Raw genomic sequence first — 20880 nt, 5'->3', positions numbered from 1 at the left:
TATCATTTGATATATCTTAGTGATAACTAAGTTTTCATCTTCCTATTAAGTTTTGCATGTTAAGTATTTCTAATAATTTATTTAAAAATACATGATACAGCTTCTTTGCAAGTGTTCTGGTTTGCCACCAGAACACAGGTGTGAAAACTACCACTTAACCTAAACCAAAATGGGAAAGGAAAAGACTCACATCAACATCGTCGTCATTGGACACATAGATATGGGCAAGTCTACCACTACTGGCCATCTGACCTACAAATGTGGTGGGGTCTACAAAAGAACTATCGAAAAATTTGAGAAGGAGGCTGCTAAGATGGGAAAAGGCTCCTTCAAGTATGCCTGGGTCTTGGATGAACTGAAAGCTGAACGTGAACGTGGTATCACCATTGATATCTCCCTGTGGAAATTTGAGACCAGCAAGTATTACATGCCCCAGGACACAGAGACTTTTTCAAAAACATGATTACAGGCACATCTCAGGCTGACTGTGCTGTCCTGATTGTTGCTGCTGGTGTTGGTAAATTTGAAGCGGGTATCTCCAAGAATGGGCAGACCCATGAGCATGCCCTTCTGGCTTATGCACTGGGTATAAAACAACTAATTGTTGGTGTTAACAAAATGGATTCCACTGAACCACCCTACAGCCAGAAGAGATACGAGGAAATCGTTAAGGAAGTCAGCACCTACATTAAGAAAATTGGCTACAACCCCGACACAGTAGCATTTGTGCCAATTTCTGGTTAGAATGGTGACAACGTGCTGGGGCCAAGAGCTAACGTGCCTTGGTTCAAGGGATGGAAAGTCACCCGTAAAGATGGGAATGCCTGTGGAACCACACTGCTTGAAGCTCTGGATCGCAGTCTGCCACCAACTTGTCCAACTGATAAGCCCTTGTGTCTGTCTTTCCAGGACGTCTACAAAATTGGTGGTATTGGTACTGTCCCAGTGGGTCGAGTGGAGACTGATGTTCTTAAGCCTGGCATGGTGGTCACCTCTGCTCCGGTCAATGTTACAACTGAAGTCTGTTGAAATGCACATGAGTGAGGCTCTTCCTGGAGACAATGTGGGCTTCAGTGTCTAGAAGTATCTGTCAAAGATGTTCGTCGTGGCAATATGGCTGGTGACAGCAAAAATGACACACTAATGGAAGCAGCTGGCTTCACGGCTCAGGTGATTATCCTGAACCATCCAGGCCAGGTCAGTGCTGGATATGCACCTGTGCTGGATTGTCACACAGCTCACATTGCTTGCAAGTTTGCTGAGCTGAAGGAGAAGATAGATCGTCATTCTGGAAAAAAGCTGGAAGATGGTCCCAAGTTCTTGAAATCTGGGGATGCTGCCATTGTTGATATGGTTCCTGGCAAACCTATGTGTGTTGCGAGCTTCTCTGACTATCCTCCTCTGGGACGTTTTGCTGTTCGTGACAGGAGACAGACGGTTGCTGTGGGCGTCATCAAAGCAGTGGACAAGAAGGCAGCTGGAGCTGGCAAAGTCACCAAGTCTGCCCAGAAAGCTCAGAAGGCTAAATGAATATTATCCCCAATACCTGCCATCCCCAGTCTTAATCAGTAATGGAAGAATGGTCTCAGAACTGTTGTGTCAATTGGCCATTTAAGTTTAATAGTAAAAGACTGGTTAATGATAACAATGCATCGTAAAACCTGCAGAAGGAAAGGAGAATGTTTTGTGGACCTTTTTTTTTTGTGTGTGTGTGTGTGTGTGCATGTGTGGCAGTTTTAAGTTACTAGTTTTTGAAATCAGTACTTTTTAATGGAAACAACTTGACCAAAAATCTGTCACAGAATTTTGAGACCCATTAAAACGAAAGTTTTTTAAGTAAAGAGACTGGTAGGAAGAAAGCCCTAGGACCCAAACAATCTGGATTTAAATGCTAGGCTTCATGATTTATTAGATCACTTAAACTTTGAGTCTTAATTTTCTCATCTGCAAATAGGAATGATATTTACTCATACCATTACCATACAGAGTAGAGATGATCTATGTACTAGTGCTCATTGAACTCATTGCACTGAGTCAAATACAACTATTATAATTTAATGTATAGGTTGTTACCCTGAAATGGTTATGAGAATTTCTCTATTTTATGTGAGACATATATTATATGATTATAATAATTATATAAGTATAATTTCTAATATCAAAATCATTAAAATATCTGTTTTATGTTTAAATCTTTAAGTATCATAAATACTTAATATTTTGTTTAATCTCCTCATTCTTTGGATAGAAGACTTTGGTTGGACTCTCCCACAGATCCTTAAACTCTTACTCTTTCTTCTTTTCAGCAAACTTACTTGATAACATGCTTTTGCGAAGTTCAGGAAAATTAAATGTGGGCACCAAGAAAGAGGATGGTGAGAGTACAGTCCCCACCCCTCGTCCAAAGATCTTGCGTTGCAAATGCCACCACCATTGTCCAGAAGACTCAGTCAACAACATTTGCAGGTTGGTCATAAATGTTTTAACAAAAGGTTTTAACCTAGGTTTAACAAAAAGTCATACTTTTTTGACTACGAAATTGTAGGCTGATGTTACCCAAGAACACATTTTGAGGAATAGTGCCTAACTCCTTAACTCTCAGAGCTGTACCTGTGCTTAGAAAAATATTAAATTGCATTTTGGCCTGAAATGGCATTCTGAGATTCTTCTTCCTTTCTGCAAATATATCACATATGCACATCAACATAGAACACAGGTTCCGAGCTTGGGACAAGTGTCAAGGACAAAACTATTTTTTTTTTCCTAAAAGACCCTATCCCCAAAATAAATTCAACAGCAGAGGGTGTCAAATGTGTGAGGATTTTTATTAGTTTTAACCATTCATCCTGTCATTGGTGGTCAATATTTTAGAAAGAACACCTGAGTTGTTAGGAATATTCATTGACTCTGGGAAGCAGTGTAGTGATAGAGCTTATGTGAGCCCACCAGATGGTAGGAGAGACATTGTCAGAGTACTAGAGAATAAACTCCTTAGTGAATAATCATATTTGTATCAAAACTTTATTTGGAACTGGACTATTTACCTCTTTCTTTCTAATGCATCTTAATGCAGCTACATCCATTTTGCTAGGCACTCTAGCCTATATTTACACTCCTCATGAAACAGTGGCTAAAGAGGCATAGCCTAATAAGGCCAGTGTGCCCAGGGAGACATAGCAGAGTAACCAGACAAGTGCAGATCTCAAGAGTTAAGATGTCAGAAAAGCAGTATGTCTTTCAAGAAATAGGCCCAAATGGGAACATGGGCTGCTAGGTTTGAAGTCCATGCAGAATATCTGAGCAATAATTTAGGGCCTATTTACCCAGGAAGGAGCATAAAGCTGAGCTGAATGCTTTTTTTTTTTTCTTCTTCCTGAGAAAGAAGGCATATCCTGTGATATGTAGCTCAAGAAATATATATTAACTGAACGATAGGGGGGAATGTTAGGTATATTCATAAATACATATCTCCTTTTTTTTTTAAAACATCAAAGGATTTTTTAAAAAATTTTTTTTAATTTTTATTTATTTATGATAGTCACAGAGAGAGAGAGAGAGGCAGAGACATAGGCAGAGGGAGAAGCAGGCTCCATGCACCGGGAGCCCGACGTGGGATTCGATCCCAGGTCTCCAGGATCGTGCCCTGGGCCAAAGGCCTGCGCCAAACCGCTGCACCACCCAGGGATCCCTACATATCTCCTTTAATCAGCAAAACAACTGAGCATGGTAGGGCATGCTTATTTCTTATCATTAGACATAAGGAATTTAGGGCCCAGGGAAGTCCAGTAACTTGGCTCTTATATGGAGAACAAAGTTGGGATCACGGAGTCTTGTGCCATGGTAAAATGATTCCAGAGCTCAGATGGTATTTACTGGGAAATACCACCTGTTTGTAGTAAATGGTAAAAGTATCAGGAAAATGTCAAAGTTTTCTGAAAAATATAAAATTATCAGGAAGAAACATATTAGGTGGATATTTTACTATTTTGCCTGAGTCTGTAGTAATTAAGAATAAATCTGTGTGTGTCATTGGAGCTATAGTTCTGGTGATCACATGTGAAAACTTTGCAAAATTATCCCAACTTTAAATATTCTGTCCTATTTTCCTTATAGGACATTGGAGTGTCCTAAGTTGATTTGGAAGAAAGTGTTCAGACAGGGTTAACTGCAGGACAGATTCTTTGCGTGGGAAGGAGAAGTTTGGCATATTCAAAGAAGACTGGTTTTCCTAAAGTGCAGGGAGCAGGTGGAGGTGTGGCTATAGTTGAGCCTGGAGCTAGGAAAGATTATACATGGCCTGGCCGGCTTTATTAAGAATGTTCGTCTTATTTCTGGAAGCATTGGGAGGCCAGTGACGGAGATTTGTTTAAGCAGGAGTAGCAGTGGTATTAATGTGGATTTAGGAAAGACAGTTCATGTAAGGGAACATGATCTTGGACTAGGGTGGTGCTGGTGCAAGAGGGAAGTGAATGTGTTGGGGAATTATTTAGAAGGAAAGTTTTATTTTGATGAACTGGCTTCACAAATTGCTTGATGTACATTTAGATGTACAGTGTAGGCTTTTAATGAAAGAAGACAGAGAGAAGTAATTAAGTTCCAATCTGGACATACTGAGTTTAAGGTTTTGTTTTTTTTTTTTTTAAGATTTTATTTATTTATTCATGAGAGACACAGAGACAGAGAGGCAGAGACACAGGCAGAGGGAGAAGTAGACTCCATGCAGGGAGCTGGACATGGGACTGGATCCAGGATCTCCAGGATCACACCCTGGGCTGAAGGCGGCACTAAACCGCTGAGCCACCCCGGCTGCCCAAGTTTAAGGTTTTTGACCCCCCACAAATGGAGATACCAAAGAGTAGGCCGTGGGATATGGATTTGCAGCTGAGATGAGTTTGGGGGAAGAGTCTAGAGTGAGCAGAAGATGAGTCAGTTTTTGCTGTGAAATAAATGGTGTCAAAATCACAGTGACTTACAGCTAAAGACATTCATATTTTCATTCCTAGGCCTGCAAATGGGCTGCAGCTGTTCTGGGCCCTGCTGGATTGGGTGGGCTTGGCATTGGACTGTTTCCTTGAGTTTAGGCCTGTTCCACATGTTTGTCAACCCTTCTTAGAGTAGAAGCTATCCAGAGCTTCTCACTTGACTGTGAGGGAGCAGCATCTTAAAACTTGTATTTGTGGGATGTCCCCTAACATTCCATTTTCCAAATCAAGTGATTTGGTACCAAGTCAAGCTCAACTTCAGAGAGAAGCCATGGCTAGAGTGGTGCATGAAAAATTGAGTATAGTAATAAAATAATCCAATAGACCAGGGTAGGACTGAGCCTTGAGACATTTAATGCTTGGGTCAAGGAGGCTCTTCCCAGAAGATCCAGAATGAACATAGAACAGTGAGTATGGTATCATTGAAACCAAGTTTACAGAGGGAGGAAGTAAGGTCAGCTGTGTTAGAAGCTGTTAGAGGTCAAGTAGGGTAAGAACCAAAACACAGCAGTCAGATTTATTGACCTTGATAACTGTAGTTAAGAAATATTTATTCCAAAGTCCTTAATTCTTGACCATCAGCCAACCCTTGAAATGGCTCTCAAAGGAGCGAATATTCACTCTTGAGTAAAATGAACATCTTTTTTGCTAACAAGATGTTAACTCCAGTTGAGTCTCCTAGGAGCTGAGGTCAGTTGCGTGAATCACAGGGGCTACTTTGTTCCTGGGCCTAAGACCTAGAATAAATTCAGTCCTCCATTACTATAAGCTCATGATCTACTTTTTGACTTCCAAAAATCAGTACCTGTCATGCTGTCTCTGGTGAAACACATACACACACCCCCAACACCCAATCAGCTGCACTGATACTTTTCTAAAGCACGATAAAAATGAATTACTAGAGAATAGATTTAAAAATACTTGCAAATTGCATACTTATTTTTTTTCTATTTTTCTATTATAGAGATTCAGCAGAGCTAAATTTATTGTTCTACAAGTTTCCATTTCTGTATTAATTCCTCACAGACCAGTAGGGAGCAGTTTGCTGACCTGCAGAGGAACACACTTGGAATGATGTTGCATTCAGTCTCTTGCACTCCTAGGTAGAACAGTTCTGAAGACCAGGGTATGCTTTGTTGAGGCTTAGATAAGGGCTCGTCTGGGCTGTGTGGCCTGAGGTCTCATAATAGGTAGTGCTTAGCCAATCTGAGTTGGCCAGTCTCTGGTTCATTACCACTCTCATATTCCTGGACAGAATAGTCTAAAAAAGTGGCCGGAATCAGGACTTAAAAGAGATTCTCAAATCCCACCTGATAATTCAGAAAACATGTATTAGAGTGTTTTTAAGCTTTTCATAAGTAGCGTTGATCACATCACTAGTCAACACTAAGGCCAGACTCAGTCTTGGCCTTGATTCCTATCAGGTGCAGGTATGTCTGCTTCCAAAACCCATGCCGTTTCCCGTGCCTCGTGGCATACATGTTAGAGAATGTAGTGAAAATATGCTGAATAAACTATTAGAAACTTTTTTAATATCCACAACTCAAAGGAAGGGGTGAAGCCATTATTTTATCTCTCTCAAGGTAATATCTATCTTCTAAATATCTTTCTAGCTGTTACTTTACATTGTGAATCCTTCCCATTCCATTTTCAGATTTATTCCTAGGACCTTAGACTATCACTGCACACCTGAACGCTGCAAAATCTCCTGTAATGACTCTTCATGTGACTTTCACCATGCCATGTGTTTTGTGAAGCTTATAAATTATTTTTGGTTTGTTGGGGTGCCGGGGTGGCTCAGTTGGTTAAGCTTCTGCCTTTGCCTCAGGTCATGATCCCGGGGTCCTGGGACACCCCCTCCACCCCTCCAGGAGAGCCAGCTTCTCCTTCTCCCTTTGCCCCTCCCCCTTGCTCATGCTCGCTCTCTTTCTCCCTCTCTCTCTCTCATGTATAAATAAAATCCTTAAAAAATAGTATTTTGCTTTGTTGCAGATAATATGCACTTGAAATGATTCTCTAACCTTTCTGCTTGTCCTCCAGCTACATATTTGATTTCTGTCTGAATTGATGACTTATGGGACATTGACTTTTCTCCAGGGCTTCTCTCCTCCTGCATACCCTCTTTGTATTTTTAGCTCTACCCTCTTTGCAGACAAGGGAGTGTTTTTTTAAGGCTTGAATTTACTCTCCCTGATTTCTTTATATTTCCCAGGACATTGTCAGAAACACTTGCCAACAGCTTAACCAGCTTTTCTTATTCTCTTTTTTGATCCTTATGAGTGTCTTTCCATACATTCAGATTTTGAGTAAGAGGAACTCATAAATAAGGAGAAATTAATCTTTTTAGAGTTAACATACTGTATCACTTTTTCTAGCCCCATGAATTCCTAATGTCAGAAAATCAAGGTGACTTTCTTTCTGATAATTCCTGAATTTTACTTTTGATGAGACATAGAAGTTATACATATATATGTTCTAAATGGGAAGGAAAGGAATTTTAAAAAATCACATGGGTATTGTTTGCTCATATTGTTTAAATTTCTAAGGGACAGCTTTTTTATTTATTGCCTTCAGTGTTTACGTGCTTTAGATTTCCACAGCAATTTCCGTAAATTGGCTAAAAAGCCCCAAAGAATTCAGAGCAAGGGCTGTTCAGAGGCAGTCTTTCTTCCATGACAATATTCATGCATTTGACCTTAGTCTATCAAAGAGATTTATCATTGGCCCTTCCTAGTCATTCATTAATATATTTGAACGTTGCTGGTGTAGTTCTTATAAACTGAGGTATTTTGGATCACTTGAGGTTATAAACTGAGTAAACCATTCTAAGGGTGTTGGTGATAACTGGAGGGCTAATGTGTGGTAGAATGGTGCTGCCATTGATACAGAGAGACAAACCCACAAATCATGGCTAATGCCATGCTCAGAGCTTTCTTCCCCTGACCTTTTAGGGCTACGTTGCCATATCTGTCTTGGATGCTGAGCAAGCATGTGTATGAGAAGATGATGGAGATACGATTTAGTACTTTATTTCTTAGCACTTGCAGTAGTGGTTGGTGACTTATTAGGAATCTGCTGGCATTCATCACCCTAACTTGTGAAGACAGTAAAGACTGTTTATAAATAGTTCAGTATGTCAGAGTTCTTGTTTTCCAGCTTTGGCCCCAGGCGAGGATAGTGCAAAGCGTGGGGATGAATAAAGCAATAGGTCCTAGACTCAAGGCCTAATTATCTTACTGTTTGTTATGCCACCATATACATATTTATTAGACCCCCTAACTTTAGTTTCCTCATTTGGAAAATAGAAATAATATCACTTTCTTTTCATTGTTGTTGAGAGGGTTAAATGAGATCAAATAAGTAAATTTTTTAAATCTGGAAAACCATATGGAAATTTAGAGTTTTGTTTCTTTGCTTTCCATGATCTTGTTAAAACCCCCTTTTTCTGTTGTTCATCCTCACCCCACCCCCAGTGTAAGCCCTGGCTTCTTACCAAAGCTTGATGTTTCCATATGACAGACCAGCCCCAAAGCAGAGGGACCAAAGATAGAACATTAGCTCACTTATTCTGTGCTGATCCAAGCTCCTACCTGTCTTTCTTTTGGTCTGTCAGTAAGAGGTTTATTTCATTTGGAGCAAATAGAACCAGCATAAATGTTTACCTGGATGGGGTCAAACCCCTGCCGGGCCTCTTATTTGCTGTAAGGCCCTTGAAAAATTGCTCAGAGTTCTCTAAACCTCATTTGAAGATGAGAATAATACTGTCTTCCTCACAGAGTCATTTTTCTGGATTTGGGGAGGTGATGCCTACGGAGGACCAAAGCAAGTGTTTAGTCATTGGTATATATGGTTATTAATGGCATATGTTATATGGAAACTTTGGCTTCTTCTTTCTCAACAAGTTTCTAGACTGAGAAGATATTACCAAATATTTTATAGTCTACATCAAATTTCATAAAAGGATGTTTTGGAATGCTCTTAGCAGATTGTAACCTGTAAAGATCATCAACTTTCTCCTTGTATGTAATAAAACAAATGGTAAACATGTTCCTTTCCTCGTAGACACACACACACACACACACACACACACACACACACTTACTTTGCCTGTTTGGTCTTTAGCACAGATGGATATTGTTTCACAATGATTGAAGAAGATGATTCTGGGATGCCTGTGGTCACTTCTGGATGTCTAGGACTAGAAGGCTCAGATTTTCAGTGCCGGGTAAGGAAGAGAACTTGATTCTACTTTGTAACCTTTCATTACTAGCTCTCAAGCAGTCAGGTTTCAAGTTAGATAAAACAATTGCTTTTCTTCACTAGCCTATTTTTAGTAAGTTGGAGAATGATTCGAAAATTCTCTTAGTGGGCCAACTCTGCCTTCAGTTCAAAATCAACTATTTTTCTATTTGCTGTTAACTTCTTGATTAGTGACTCACTAGATGATCTTGCTCAGATTCCAGTTAATAATTGCATTAATCCAAGCCTTACTCCTCAGTTTATAACTATGTTTCCTGGTTATTAAAATGTAATAGTGGTTTTGTTGAACTGCAAAAGCTGCAGTAAGATAATACATGGACATTGAAGAGACATTTCCTAATAGAAGGTGGTATTTTCAGGATGTTTGAGGAAAATTATCAGAATTTTAAGTGAGTTCTATACATAGAGTTAGATCTCTGAAAAGTTTTAGATTATGTGACTTTGAAATTTAGGGGAATCTGCTAATATCAGTTTGGGTTTAACTTTAGGATACCCCCATTCCTCATCAAAGAAGATCAATTGAGTGCTGCACAGAACGGAATGAATGTAATAAAGATCTACACCCTACATTGCCTCCACTGAAAAATAGAGGTAAGGAGAGGGAAGCTTGGGGGCTGGAAGCATTTTAGGCACAAAGAAAATAAAAACTAGAATTGCTCTGTGTTTTCTAAATGAATGTACCTGTATCATTTTCCACTGCTGGGGCAGGGGACCGAGGCAAAGTGACATGATTCAAAGACATGGGCAAATAAGTAGTTCTTGGAAAAGTAGTCATCTGTGGCTTCATGCTTGAGAATCTTATTTCTTTAACTTCTCCCCTCTTCTCTGTAAAAACTAGAGGTCCTAGAGCTTTGTAGTAGGCTTCAGGAGCAGAGAGGAGGGAGACAGTGTCTTATGCTTACCTCTAAGTGTCACTCAGAAGTTGTACTTCACTCAAAAAATGCCATTCGGCTAACATGCATTTAAAAAAAAAAAAAAAAAGGACTGAGTTGGATTATTTGCCAGATGCATTTCCTTTTGTCTGGGCTAGAGCAACTGCATTTTAGTCAAATCATATATCAATATACTGATAGAAGGAGGAAGATCTCTAGAGAATTTAATTTCAAAACTTATGCATTTAAGTGTTGCTCACTGAAAAAGACAAGTATTGCAACCTGAAAGACTTTTTGTTAAACACCGCTCCCATGTTTCCTTTCTTCTCCTTGGCTCTCTCCAAGAGATAAATGACTAGAATTGTCACAGAGTCCTGAGGCCTAAGTCTTATATAAGTGGTTTAAAATGATTTCTCATGATTGATTTTACTTCTTGAGAAAATCTTCCTAACAAGATATCTCTTGGTTTTGATGATAATATGTTATAGTACTTGTTTCTGCTGAAGCCTATAAAGCATTAAAGGATTGATTCATACTAATTCACATAAAACATTCAGTTTTTTAAATATTTTGCCAGTCAGCATAGTAGGTGTTAGGGATACAGAAATAGATGCAGAAAATTCCTGCTCTCAAGACATGTACACTGGGATGTGAGAAATATGTAAATAATTAAATTATATTCAGTCAGGAATAAGTTAGGGACACCTGGGTGGCTCAGTCGGTTGAGTATCTGCCTTTGGCTTGGGTCATGATCCCAGGGTCCTGGGATTGAGCCCTGCATCAGGCTCCCCTCTCAGCAGGGAGTCTGCTTCTTTCTCTCTCCCTGCTTGTGCGGTCTCTCTTTCTATCTCTCTGTCAAATAAATAAATAAAATCTTTAAAAGAAAGGAGTATCTTAGTAGAGTTAGATTGTAAAATACAGTAAGGACATAAATGAGTGAGTGGTTTACTCTGCCTGGGGTGGGAGATGTCAAAAAAGCTTCATAGAAGTGACACTTGAACAAGACTTTAAGAATGAACAGGAGTTCCCTAAGGGGGTAAGACAGGAATACAAATTTTTAAAAATTATAATGGCTGGCATAAGCCAAGCATTATGTTCAGTGTCACATTAGTTAACCCATTTGAGTCCTGCAACAATCCTAAGAGGTACTTAGAATTATTTCTTGTTTAAAGATGAAGAATTGCAGCACAGGGCAACTACTTAATTCTCTCAGAGTTGCACAGTCTCTTAGTAGCAGTGACTAAACAGAGGCAGTAGTAAATGTGAGAGGTTTAGTAAATGCTTGAGAAGCATTTGCAAAATACAGGTGTAGCAAACAGCATGGCTGGTTGGAGAAAATCTCATAATTGTTGTCTAAAACTTCATTATTTAAAGTAGGTCTGTAGATCAGCTCATTAGTATCACTTGGAACTCATTATAAATTTGGAATCTCAGGGTGCCTGGCTGCTTCAGTTAGTTAGGTGTCTGGCTCTGCATTTTGGTCAGGTCATGATCTCAGGGTTTGAGATGGAGCCTGGTATGGGACTCTGTGCTGAGAGTGGAGCCTGCTTGAGATCCTCCCCCTTCCTTCCCCTCTGTCCTTGCCCCTCAACTCACACTCAAATAAGTGAAATGAATGAATGAATGAATTAATTAATTAATTAATTAATTTAATTAATGTGGAATCTCTGGCCCCACTCCCAGACTACTAAACTTACTTTTAAAGACTATTCCTCAGTGATTTGTATGCACATTAAAGTTTGGGTAATACTTTTGGTAGAAAAAAGACAGTATCTATATGTGGATATAGGTAGCGGCCCTTGTGTCTCACCGTGTGAGTTTGATAACACCTTGTTAGAGAAGTGTGCTGGTGTCAAATTGCTGTAAAGTTGTAAACGTTTACTTTCTGGTTTTGTGGGTATTTCCTTGTGAACCAGTTGCAGAAAGTTGGCGGTCTGTTGACACTATTTTGAATAGCACTAGTATAGGGGCTTATGTATTGGGAATGGGGGAGGGAGGAGGGTGAGAAATGACTGGAAACGAAAACAGAAGTGCTAGATTTTAGGATCTCTTCCCTCGAGGAGAAAAGGTTGTTCACATGAAAATGAAGGTGCTGTGTCCTAGAAGTTGCAGTAAGGTTTAGGAAAGTTCTGACTCTTCCTTTTGCAGAAAGGGCTGCAGTGTGAGTATTGTCCTGTAGATGGAGCCAGACTCTAGTTAGCACTATAGTGCTAGTGAGGCGGATAAGGGAATGTTCTCTGAGGAGGTTGAGAAAGTAGGGACTTTTAAAAATAGTAGAATAAGTCTCTAGAGAACTGAGTGAAAGGATTTTGAATAGAAAGGCAGCAGCATAATCCTTGTTTTAGAGCAGTATGGGAAGGAGGATGCAGGAATGGCTGGTACATAATACTGAAAATTATACAAGATAGTAGACTTGGGTGGAATTTAGTGGCATTAAAGTTTACTGCTTTGAACTTTGAAAATCCCATGTAGGACCTAGGTGAGTTCTTTGTATATTCCACCTCACCCTTCCGATGCAGTCATTTTGGGGTCCAATAAAAGTCACTGCTGGCTGCAGTCTGAGAGTACTGGCATTTTATAACATAGCTCTACCATAAAGCTGTGACCTTTTCTTTTTCTTTTTTTCTTCCCCTTTAACCTTCACCAGATACACTGAGATGACCAGTGGTTTAAAAAAAGAATGGGATGGGACAAAGTTCTGGGTGGACGCATCCCCTGGGTCCTGCAGACTCATTTCTTAATGGGAAGGGGCATGGTTGGAGGGACCCTCTAAAATTGAGAGCCGAGGCTGATTGGCCAAAGACCATGGAAATCATCTTCATACTTGTAATATTTGCTAATGAGAATGGGGTGCTTATTTACTATGGCTCTTTTCTGAGTACTTAACATATGCAAATTTACTGAATCTTCATAACCTGATAAGGAAGGCATTGTGATTACTATCCCCATTCACAGATAGGGAAGCTGAGGAACAGTGAGTTAAGTACTGTGTGAAGGTTACCCTTACTAAAGTATGTAGTAGAGAGAGGAAATGGGCCAATGGTGTCATCTTATGGCATCTTCTGCAGAGAGCTCTGAATAACATTCTCAAAAAAAAAAAAAAAATGTTTCACCTATGTAAGAGTTAGGAAATTCTAAATAATGGTTATAGCACCCAGTAATCAATAAGCAGAATTACCTTAAAGCCTTCTGTTTATTATATTTGATTTGCTTTATTTAATTTGTTAAATTAGCATTTTTTTTATTCTTAGAATATGGTATTAGAGAGTTACTACCTCACTCCTGTGTGCTGGCACGTGCTGGCTCATTCTTCCTCTCCCTTACTTCTAAATTAATATTTACTAAGTCCCACTTGTCTTCAAATTTTAGCTGCATCAGAATTCACCTGGAGGGCTTGTGAAAATACAGATTACTGGCCCAACCCAGAGTTTGATTCAGTATATCTGAGTGGACCCCAGTAATTTGCATTTCCAGGAGTTCCCAGGTGTTGCTAATACTGTTGGTACAGAAACCACACTTCGAGACTCCTTTTACTAGACCTTGCCTAGTAGATTATTATGTATTGTTACAGCAGATTTGTTATAAATCTGTATGTTAGATTATGAGAAAGCAGAGATTATGTAGAGACTCTGTTATCAAAAGACTAAAAGGCCGAGATATCCAAATCACCATTTTTGTTGTTGCTGTTGCTTATATAATTGCTCTTCCAAAAAAGTTAAGTGATTAACCTTATCTCAAAACATCGGTATTACTAGGTGCTACATAATAAGTAGGTGAGGTTTCATTATTAGAGATTAGAGAAGTACTGAGGGTAGGGGTAAAAGCCTACAAATAAACTGTCCTTATTAAAAGCAAACAAAATCCTTTCTACTAATCTGGAGTTTTCTCAGACTCTTTTTTTTTTTTTTTAACTTAGGTACATTTAGCAGGAAATTAGGGATACACAGTCACATGCAACAAGTATTTATCAGCATTTATTTATGTCCTTGAAATTTTATTTGTCATCTTTTGTGTTGAAAAAGATGAAGGGTGGCCAGAATACAGTTGAACTTCTTTTATGAATACTGGTCTTTTGCTTATTCCCTTTCAGCACCAGAAATGCAGAACACCCTAGGATAACATTCTTCCTCTTGAAGGAGAAAATCAGGAGAGCTATTAGATCAAATGCAGCACTTTCACATAAACAGTAAAATATGATCTGGGAAGCCCTGTAACATTGCAGCTGGTGCTAAGAGTAGGAAGCGATGTCTGTTTTGATGGAGAGGCTTATCTGGTGAGGTAGCAGTGCCTTGGAGTCTGGCTCCCTGCCTGCAGGATTGGAGATCAGGGCACCAGAGTGTTGGAGGAATAATGTATATCTGGACTCTCAGCATCAGATGGTTTCACCAAGATACTGTGAGTAAAATGCTCTCCTCAAATTGTGTGTAGGCAGGAGAAATTGATGAGATTCCCCTCTCCCTTCCAATTACTTGTTATGGTTACTTATTTTTGTTTAATTTTTTTTAAAATGAGCACTTAAAGAAGTGACTGGTGTTGAGATGAATAGAAGCTGATTGCTTTAGTCTCTAGTTTTAAAATCAAATTTATACGATTTTTTGAAATAGATATGTTTATGTGTTAAAATAAATGTATCAGAAGCAGCATTCTGTTTTGAAATATGGTAATCTCAATGTAGTTTAAGTCAAATTTTATAGTACAGAATTTCCAAAGTTAAATTTTATCTTATTCTCCTACTCAGTTAAGAAATATATCTGGAGCAGTTTATAGATTTGCTTTAAAATGCTATTCCTGGGCAGCCTGGGTGGCTCAGTGGTTTAGCGCCGCCTTCAGCCCAGGGTGTGATCCTGGAGACCCGGGATCGAATCCCGTGTCAGGCTCCCTGCATGGAGCCTGCTTCTCCCTCTGCCTGTGTCTCTGCCTCTCTCTCTCTCTGTGTGTGTCTCTCATGAATAAATAAATAAAATCTTAAAAACAAAAAAAAGAAACCATTGGTGATTCTTCCTTGTTTCTAAGAGTGAACCAGGCTTCCCTGGAGGGTTCTCTGTTCTACTTCCTTGAGCAGTTGGAGTGACAGCGCAGGTAAAAATCTGCTGCCCTGGGGAGAACTGTGTGCTCTGTTCTTTTCCTGATAGGAATCTGGAAGTGTTCGCTTTCCAAGAGTGGCAGTAACTTGAATGTTTACATTGTTAATGTTCTGAGCACAGGTAATGGCAGATTAAAACATGACCAGCATGACCAACAGAAACAAAAGGTTTATTGATAAGGATCACCTATTCATAACAGAAGACAGCAGGCAGTAGATGAGGCTGCAGGGAATAGGGCTATTGGGGCAAAGAAAAGGAAAATAGGAGGTAATGCTAGCCTTAGGGAAAAAAAAAGTGCTTGATGGTTAAGGAAAGAATCCCTTAGATCCTTTCTAGTCTCATTGCTCTCATAAATCATAAATCTAATAAGATGGGAAATATAGATATATAAATTCAGAATATATTCTGCACTTAAATGGAAAGTAAAAGACAGTGAGGCTGAGAGTTTTAGTACAATTAATCACTTGAATGAAAAAGTTTGGGGCATCTGGGGGGCTCAGTTGGTTAAGCACCTGCCATTGGCTCGGTTCATAATCTCAGGTCCTGGGATGGAGTCCTGCATCACGCTCCCTGCTCAGTGGGGAATTTGCTTCTCCCTCTCTCTCTGCCCCTCCCTCTGCTCATGCGCGCTCTCTCTCTCTCTCTCTCTCTTTCACTTTCACTCTCTCTCAAATAAAAAAAAAATCTTAAAAAAAGTGTTCTGCATGCAAATTCTGATAATACATTGTACTTAAGTAGTTAGTTCTTCTAGTTTTAATTGAGTATCCAGCATTCTCTTCATTTTTTTGCAGACTAGGCTTTTTACTTTGTTATCCTTAACATTGGAAACACATTTTATACTAAATTTCCAGCAACAGTATTTGTACACCTGCATAGGTATAAACATAGTGAATTATGCTCTCACTGGCAGAGGTATTGTGCTCACCTGGGGTTTATTACATATAGCCTGATGGAGGGAAATTTTGCTCAACAAATCATTATGTAAAAATCTTGGCCTCTTTAATTTTAAGAGTTTACAAATTATTTTCAAGATTTCCTAAGCAATACTTTTCAGACAATGCATGTACTACATTATATGATTTCTGTGGGTATTAAAGCCTGAATAGTTTTTGGACCTGTCCTGTAGTGTGTGAGGTTCCTGAACTTTTTATCTGGACCATTGGCAACATTTCTCAAGTTGTTAACATAAAATTGTTTTTTGGGGAGCCTGGCTGGCTCAGTCGGTTAAGCATCTGCCTTTGGCTTAGGTCATGATCCCAGGGTCTCTGGTAGCAAGCCTGCTTCTCCTTCTCCCTCTGCCTGCCACTCATCCTGCTTGTACTTTCTCTCTCCCTCTTTGTCAAATCAGTTAATAAAATCTTAAAAAAAAAAAAAAAAAAAACCCAAACAGCTGCTTTTCTTCAGTGGTCTCTTATTTAGTCTTTTCAGATGCAGACTACTTCCATTAATATTTTGCAAGTAATATAATTCATAAATAGTTATACATATGTTTTAGGCTGATGAGCAAATTATCACATTAATCATAACAGAATTTGGACAAGAAATTAATATAAAGATCTGTGGATTTTAATTTATAACAAAAAATCCAAATATTTCTAAGTTAGATATTCTTTCAGTTTATGTGTTCATGTTAATTTCCTCATTTCAATAATTTTATTACCATTTGTGAAACAGTCTTTGTTCTTAGGAAGTGCATTGTGAAGTGTTTATGGGTAAGGACATTATGTCTGTAACTTCAAATGATCTACAAATTGTACATTTAAATAAATAGAAATAGGAATGCAAATATATATATGTATATATATAGGTTTTTTTTTAAGATTTAATTTATTTGTTCATGAGAGACACAGAGAGAGAGAGAGAGAGGCACAGACACAGGCAGAGGGAGAAGCAGGCTCCATGCAGGGAGCCCGATGCGGGACTCAATCCCGGGTCTCCAGGATCACACCCTGGGCTGAAGGCGGCGCTAAACCGCTGAGCCACCTGGGCTGCCATATATATACATATACATATACATATACATATACATATACATATACTCACACGCGCGCGTGCATATATACATGTGTATATGTATGTGTGTGTATGTATATATATACACACATGCACGTGCGTGCACGCACACATATGTATGGACAGACATACAGACACCCATACTGAGAGAGCAAGATAATTATAAAGCAAATATGGTAAAATTTTAAAAATTTTAAAAATGTGAGATCTCTGTGAAGGGCACATTAGATTTCTTTATCCCGACAGGTTTTCTGTAAGACTGAAATTATTTGACAATAATTAAAACATATGCTTACATTGATGGTGAAATTGTAATCTTTTTTTTTAAGTTTTTTTTTAATTTTTATTTATTTACGATAGTCACAGAGAGAGAGAGAGAGAGAGAGAGAGAGGCAGAGACATAGGCAAAGGGAGAAGCAGGCTCCATGCACCGGGAGCCTGATGTGGGATTCAATCCCGGGTCTCCAGGATCGCGCCCTGAGCCAAAGGCAGGCGCTAAACCGCTGCGCCACCCAGGAATCCCTGTCGTAATCTTTTTTAAAGGATATTTTGACAAAATGTATGAAAAGCCTTAAAATATATATATTTTGACCTAATAGTTCTAGGAATCTAGATTAAGGAAATAATCATTGACGTATGCAGTGATGTATGTGCAAGAATGTTCACAGAATTTTATATTTCGGCAAAGATATGTTATAGAAAAATCTTTACGGTCTTCCAAATAAGATTATCAGAAGATTAACTTTCTAATTAGGATGTGTCTGTATATACTATGTGGTCTTTAAAACTCACATTGTGGGAAAACAATTTATTGTTTTGGAAAATATTCACGATATCATCAATGAAAGTAATCTAGTTATAAAGCAACAGTGTTTTTTTTCCAAGGTTTTTATTGAGGTAAAATATACATAACCTAAAATTTACCATCTTAGCCACTTTTAAGTGTCTCGTCCAGTCATATTAAATATGTTGATAATGTTGTATAACCATCACCCTCATCTATCTCCATAGCTCTGTTCATCTTTCAAGACTGTAACTCTATATCCATTAAACATTAATTTCCCACATCTCCTGGCAACCATCATTCTACTTTTTGTCTTTATGATTTTGACTAAGTATATCATAGACATGGAATCATACACAATATTTGTCTTTTTATTCCTGGATTTATTCACTTGGTATAATGTTCTCAGATTCATCATGTTGTAGCATATGTCAGAATTTCCTTCCTTTTTAAGGTTGAATGGTATTCCATGTATGCATGTATGTACCACAAAGTGCTTACCCATTCATCTTTCAATGGTTAGTTGGGATTCCTTTGTTTTAGCCTTTGTGAATAGTATATGGCCATCTTGTGAAATACTTTGCTCATAAACTTTTTTCCCTATTTATTGAAATGATACTGCAAAGGCATATGTTAAAATGTTAGTAGTAATTTTCCCAAGAAGCGAGATGGTGGCAATTTTATTTATTTCATTACTTGGTGATTTTTAGTTTTTATTCATAGAATATATAATACTTTTGAGTGAAAAAAATGTTACATTGAGTAGGATGCGGCCCCCAGCCAAAATGTCTAGGTAGCCATACAGTTAAAAGTGTACAGCCCAGTTGGAAAACTTGTTCATAGTAACCAAAGTCATAAATTACAATAATACCTTTAAAAATTAAATAACAGTAATCACTTTCTCAAGGGTATATGGTGCCCATAATAAGAACACTGCTAATTCTGTTACTACATAAGTGCACCTGGTTTTAGGTCAGTTTTCTCAAAATGTTTCAGAGAGTCCTTACATATAAATCACCTGGGATGATTGTAAAAAATAAAATACTTGGAATAAAAATCTCTGAGGCTGAATTCAGCAAATATGCATTTGTATAAAGCTTTCCAGATTACTTTTATTTATATGAGGTTTGAGAAATCACACTGTAAGTAAATCTGATTTGTCAAGAACTGGAGTTAAAACAACATGAATAATATTTAATAATTTGTTTTATAAGAGGATCACACAATAATTCTTTGAGTAGAACATACCCATTCTTTTAAAATATGCAATTTTTGGATGGAAAAGTTAGCTATGTGGTTCTAAAAGGCATCTTTGTTTAAAGTGGTGCACATCCATATATTCTGTATTTGACAACATTTGAGGAATCCTCTTCTTTTGTATCCATCATAATATGACTGTGTGTTTTATGTACAAAAATATAGATTAGTTTTTATCCAAACTCATGATATGGAACACTTCAGAAACCACATGAGAAAAACCCTGTAAACCCAGCTGGATCTGAAATAAAGAGGAATTACCTCCTTATGTTTTCAGGGCATTGATCCATTTACATTTGTTCACACTCTGTAGTTTCATTCTGCATCAAGCCTGTGCCTTCCGGAGAGGAAGAAATGAGTGCCTAGATGAATTATGATTTACACTAGTTGAACTTACGTAGTTTTAATTATGTGTATATATTTACTGTGCAATATACAGTATTGCTCTTATCTGTGGGCAGATTAAAAGGACCCGGGGCATCTTGCATATGGGGCTTGGCCAACACTTTTAGGAAAGAGTTGCTTCCTAACTTTTAAGTGAAAATATCCTCCATATTATGGCTCCTTTTCTTTTTAATTTCAGATTTTGTTGACGGACCTATACATCACAAGGCCTTACTTATATCTGTAACTGTCTGTAGTTTGCTATTGGTCCTTATTATTTTATTCTGTTACTTCAGGTAAGTTTCCAACATGTAGATGTAGAATTTTGAGTTTAAAGTATCATCGTCATACTGTTCCACCTGTTGACGTTTTTCACCATAGCTTTCTTTGACTTCTTTAAATCTTAGATTTCCCTGATAGTATCAGTTACTATTGATAAATATTTGTTTCAATGAAACTGTTAATAGATAGCTATCTCATTTCTGCTTCAGACATCAAAGTCACCCAGGTAAATTTTCACCCTTAGGGAATTTAGGGTAATTAGGGAATTTGGGAACCAGTTGTTACTCAAGATTTGATTCTGAGTGAAGAAATGGCCATGTTGAACAAAGAGTCACTCTAGTAATCCTTTATTTCCTAAGCTAACAATTCCCCTAATATGAAAAATTTTAAACATAATTTGTAGGTTAGTTATTCAGATAAAATAAGCTTAGCTCTTGAAGTTAAGTGACAAATTATTTTCGTTCACGGAAGAACTTATTTTTTACTCTGTGAAATATCAAGGACATTTAAATTTTTATCTTTTGCCTTTTGTAACACTCATTTATGATACTGTTCTGCAAATAGGAATTGATTCAAGTAAACTCATTTCTAATTGGAGGCATAATAATTGACAAAACGTTTCTTAAGTTTAAATTTATTTAATTTATCTGCATTATTGCTGTATGCCTTACTTGAGATGGGAGAGTTGGCTGTTATAATCTTTTGTAAACCCCAGATTTTCATCTTTAATTAGGAACTTTAAAGGGGAAAATTTTAGGAAAGGGGTATTGAATCTATATAGAAGTATTCTTGGAATCCCTGCTGGGAGATAGGCAACTAAAGGGAGAAGAGGAATTTTAGATGGTTGAGACCAAGTAAAAACACGTAGTTTACTTAAAAATAGGTTAGCAAAATAATTATGATTTGTATTTTCGAAATCATAACTAAGGGTAATAAATACTAAAAATTTATCTTCTTTTATG

General features: G+C 38.0%; 1 protein-coding gene across 1 annotated transcript in view; it reads left to right on the top strand.

The window, feature by feature from the left end:
* The first annotated feature begins 2256 nt into the window (after positions 1–2256).
* Positions 2257–20880, top strand: part of BMPR1B (bone morphogenetic protein receptor type 1B) — a 40892-nt gene continuing 22268 nt past the window's right edge. Inside the window, 4 exon segments of the mRNA NM_001145151.1 lie at positions 2257–2466; positions 9105–9207; positions 9731–9833; positions 19836–19932. Coding sequence (NP_001138623.1) covers positions 2324–2466; positions 9105–9207; positions 9731–9833; positions 19836–19932 — 446 coding nt within the window. The 5' untranslated portion in view covers positions 2257–2323.

The sequence above is a fragment of the Canis lupus genome, chromosome 32 (genome assembly GCF_011100685.1).
Source record: "Canis lupus familiaris isolate Mischka breed German Shepherd chromosome 32, alternate assembly UU_Cfam_GSD_1.0, whole genome shotgun sequence".
Classification (NCBI taxonomy): domain Eukaryota; kingdom Metazoa; phylum Chordata; class Mammalia; order Carnivora; family Canidae; genus Canis; species Canis lupus.
Note: the sequence above shows the minus strand (reverse complement) of the source record. Positions and strands in the feature narration are given on the sequence as shown.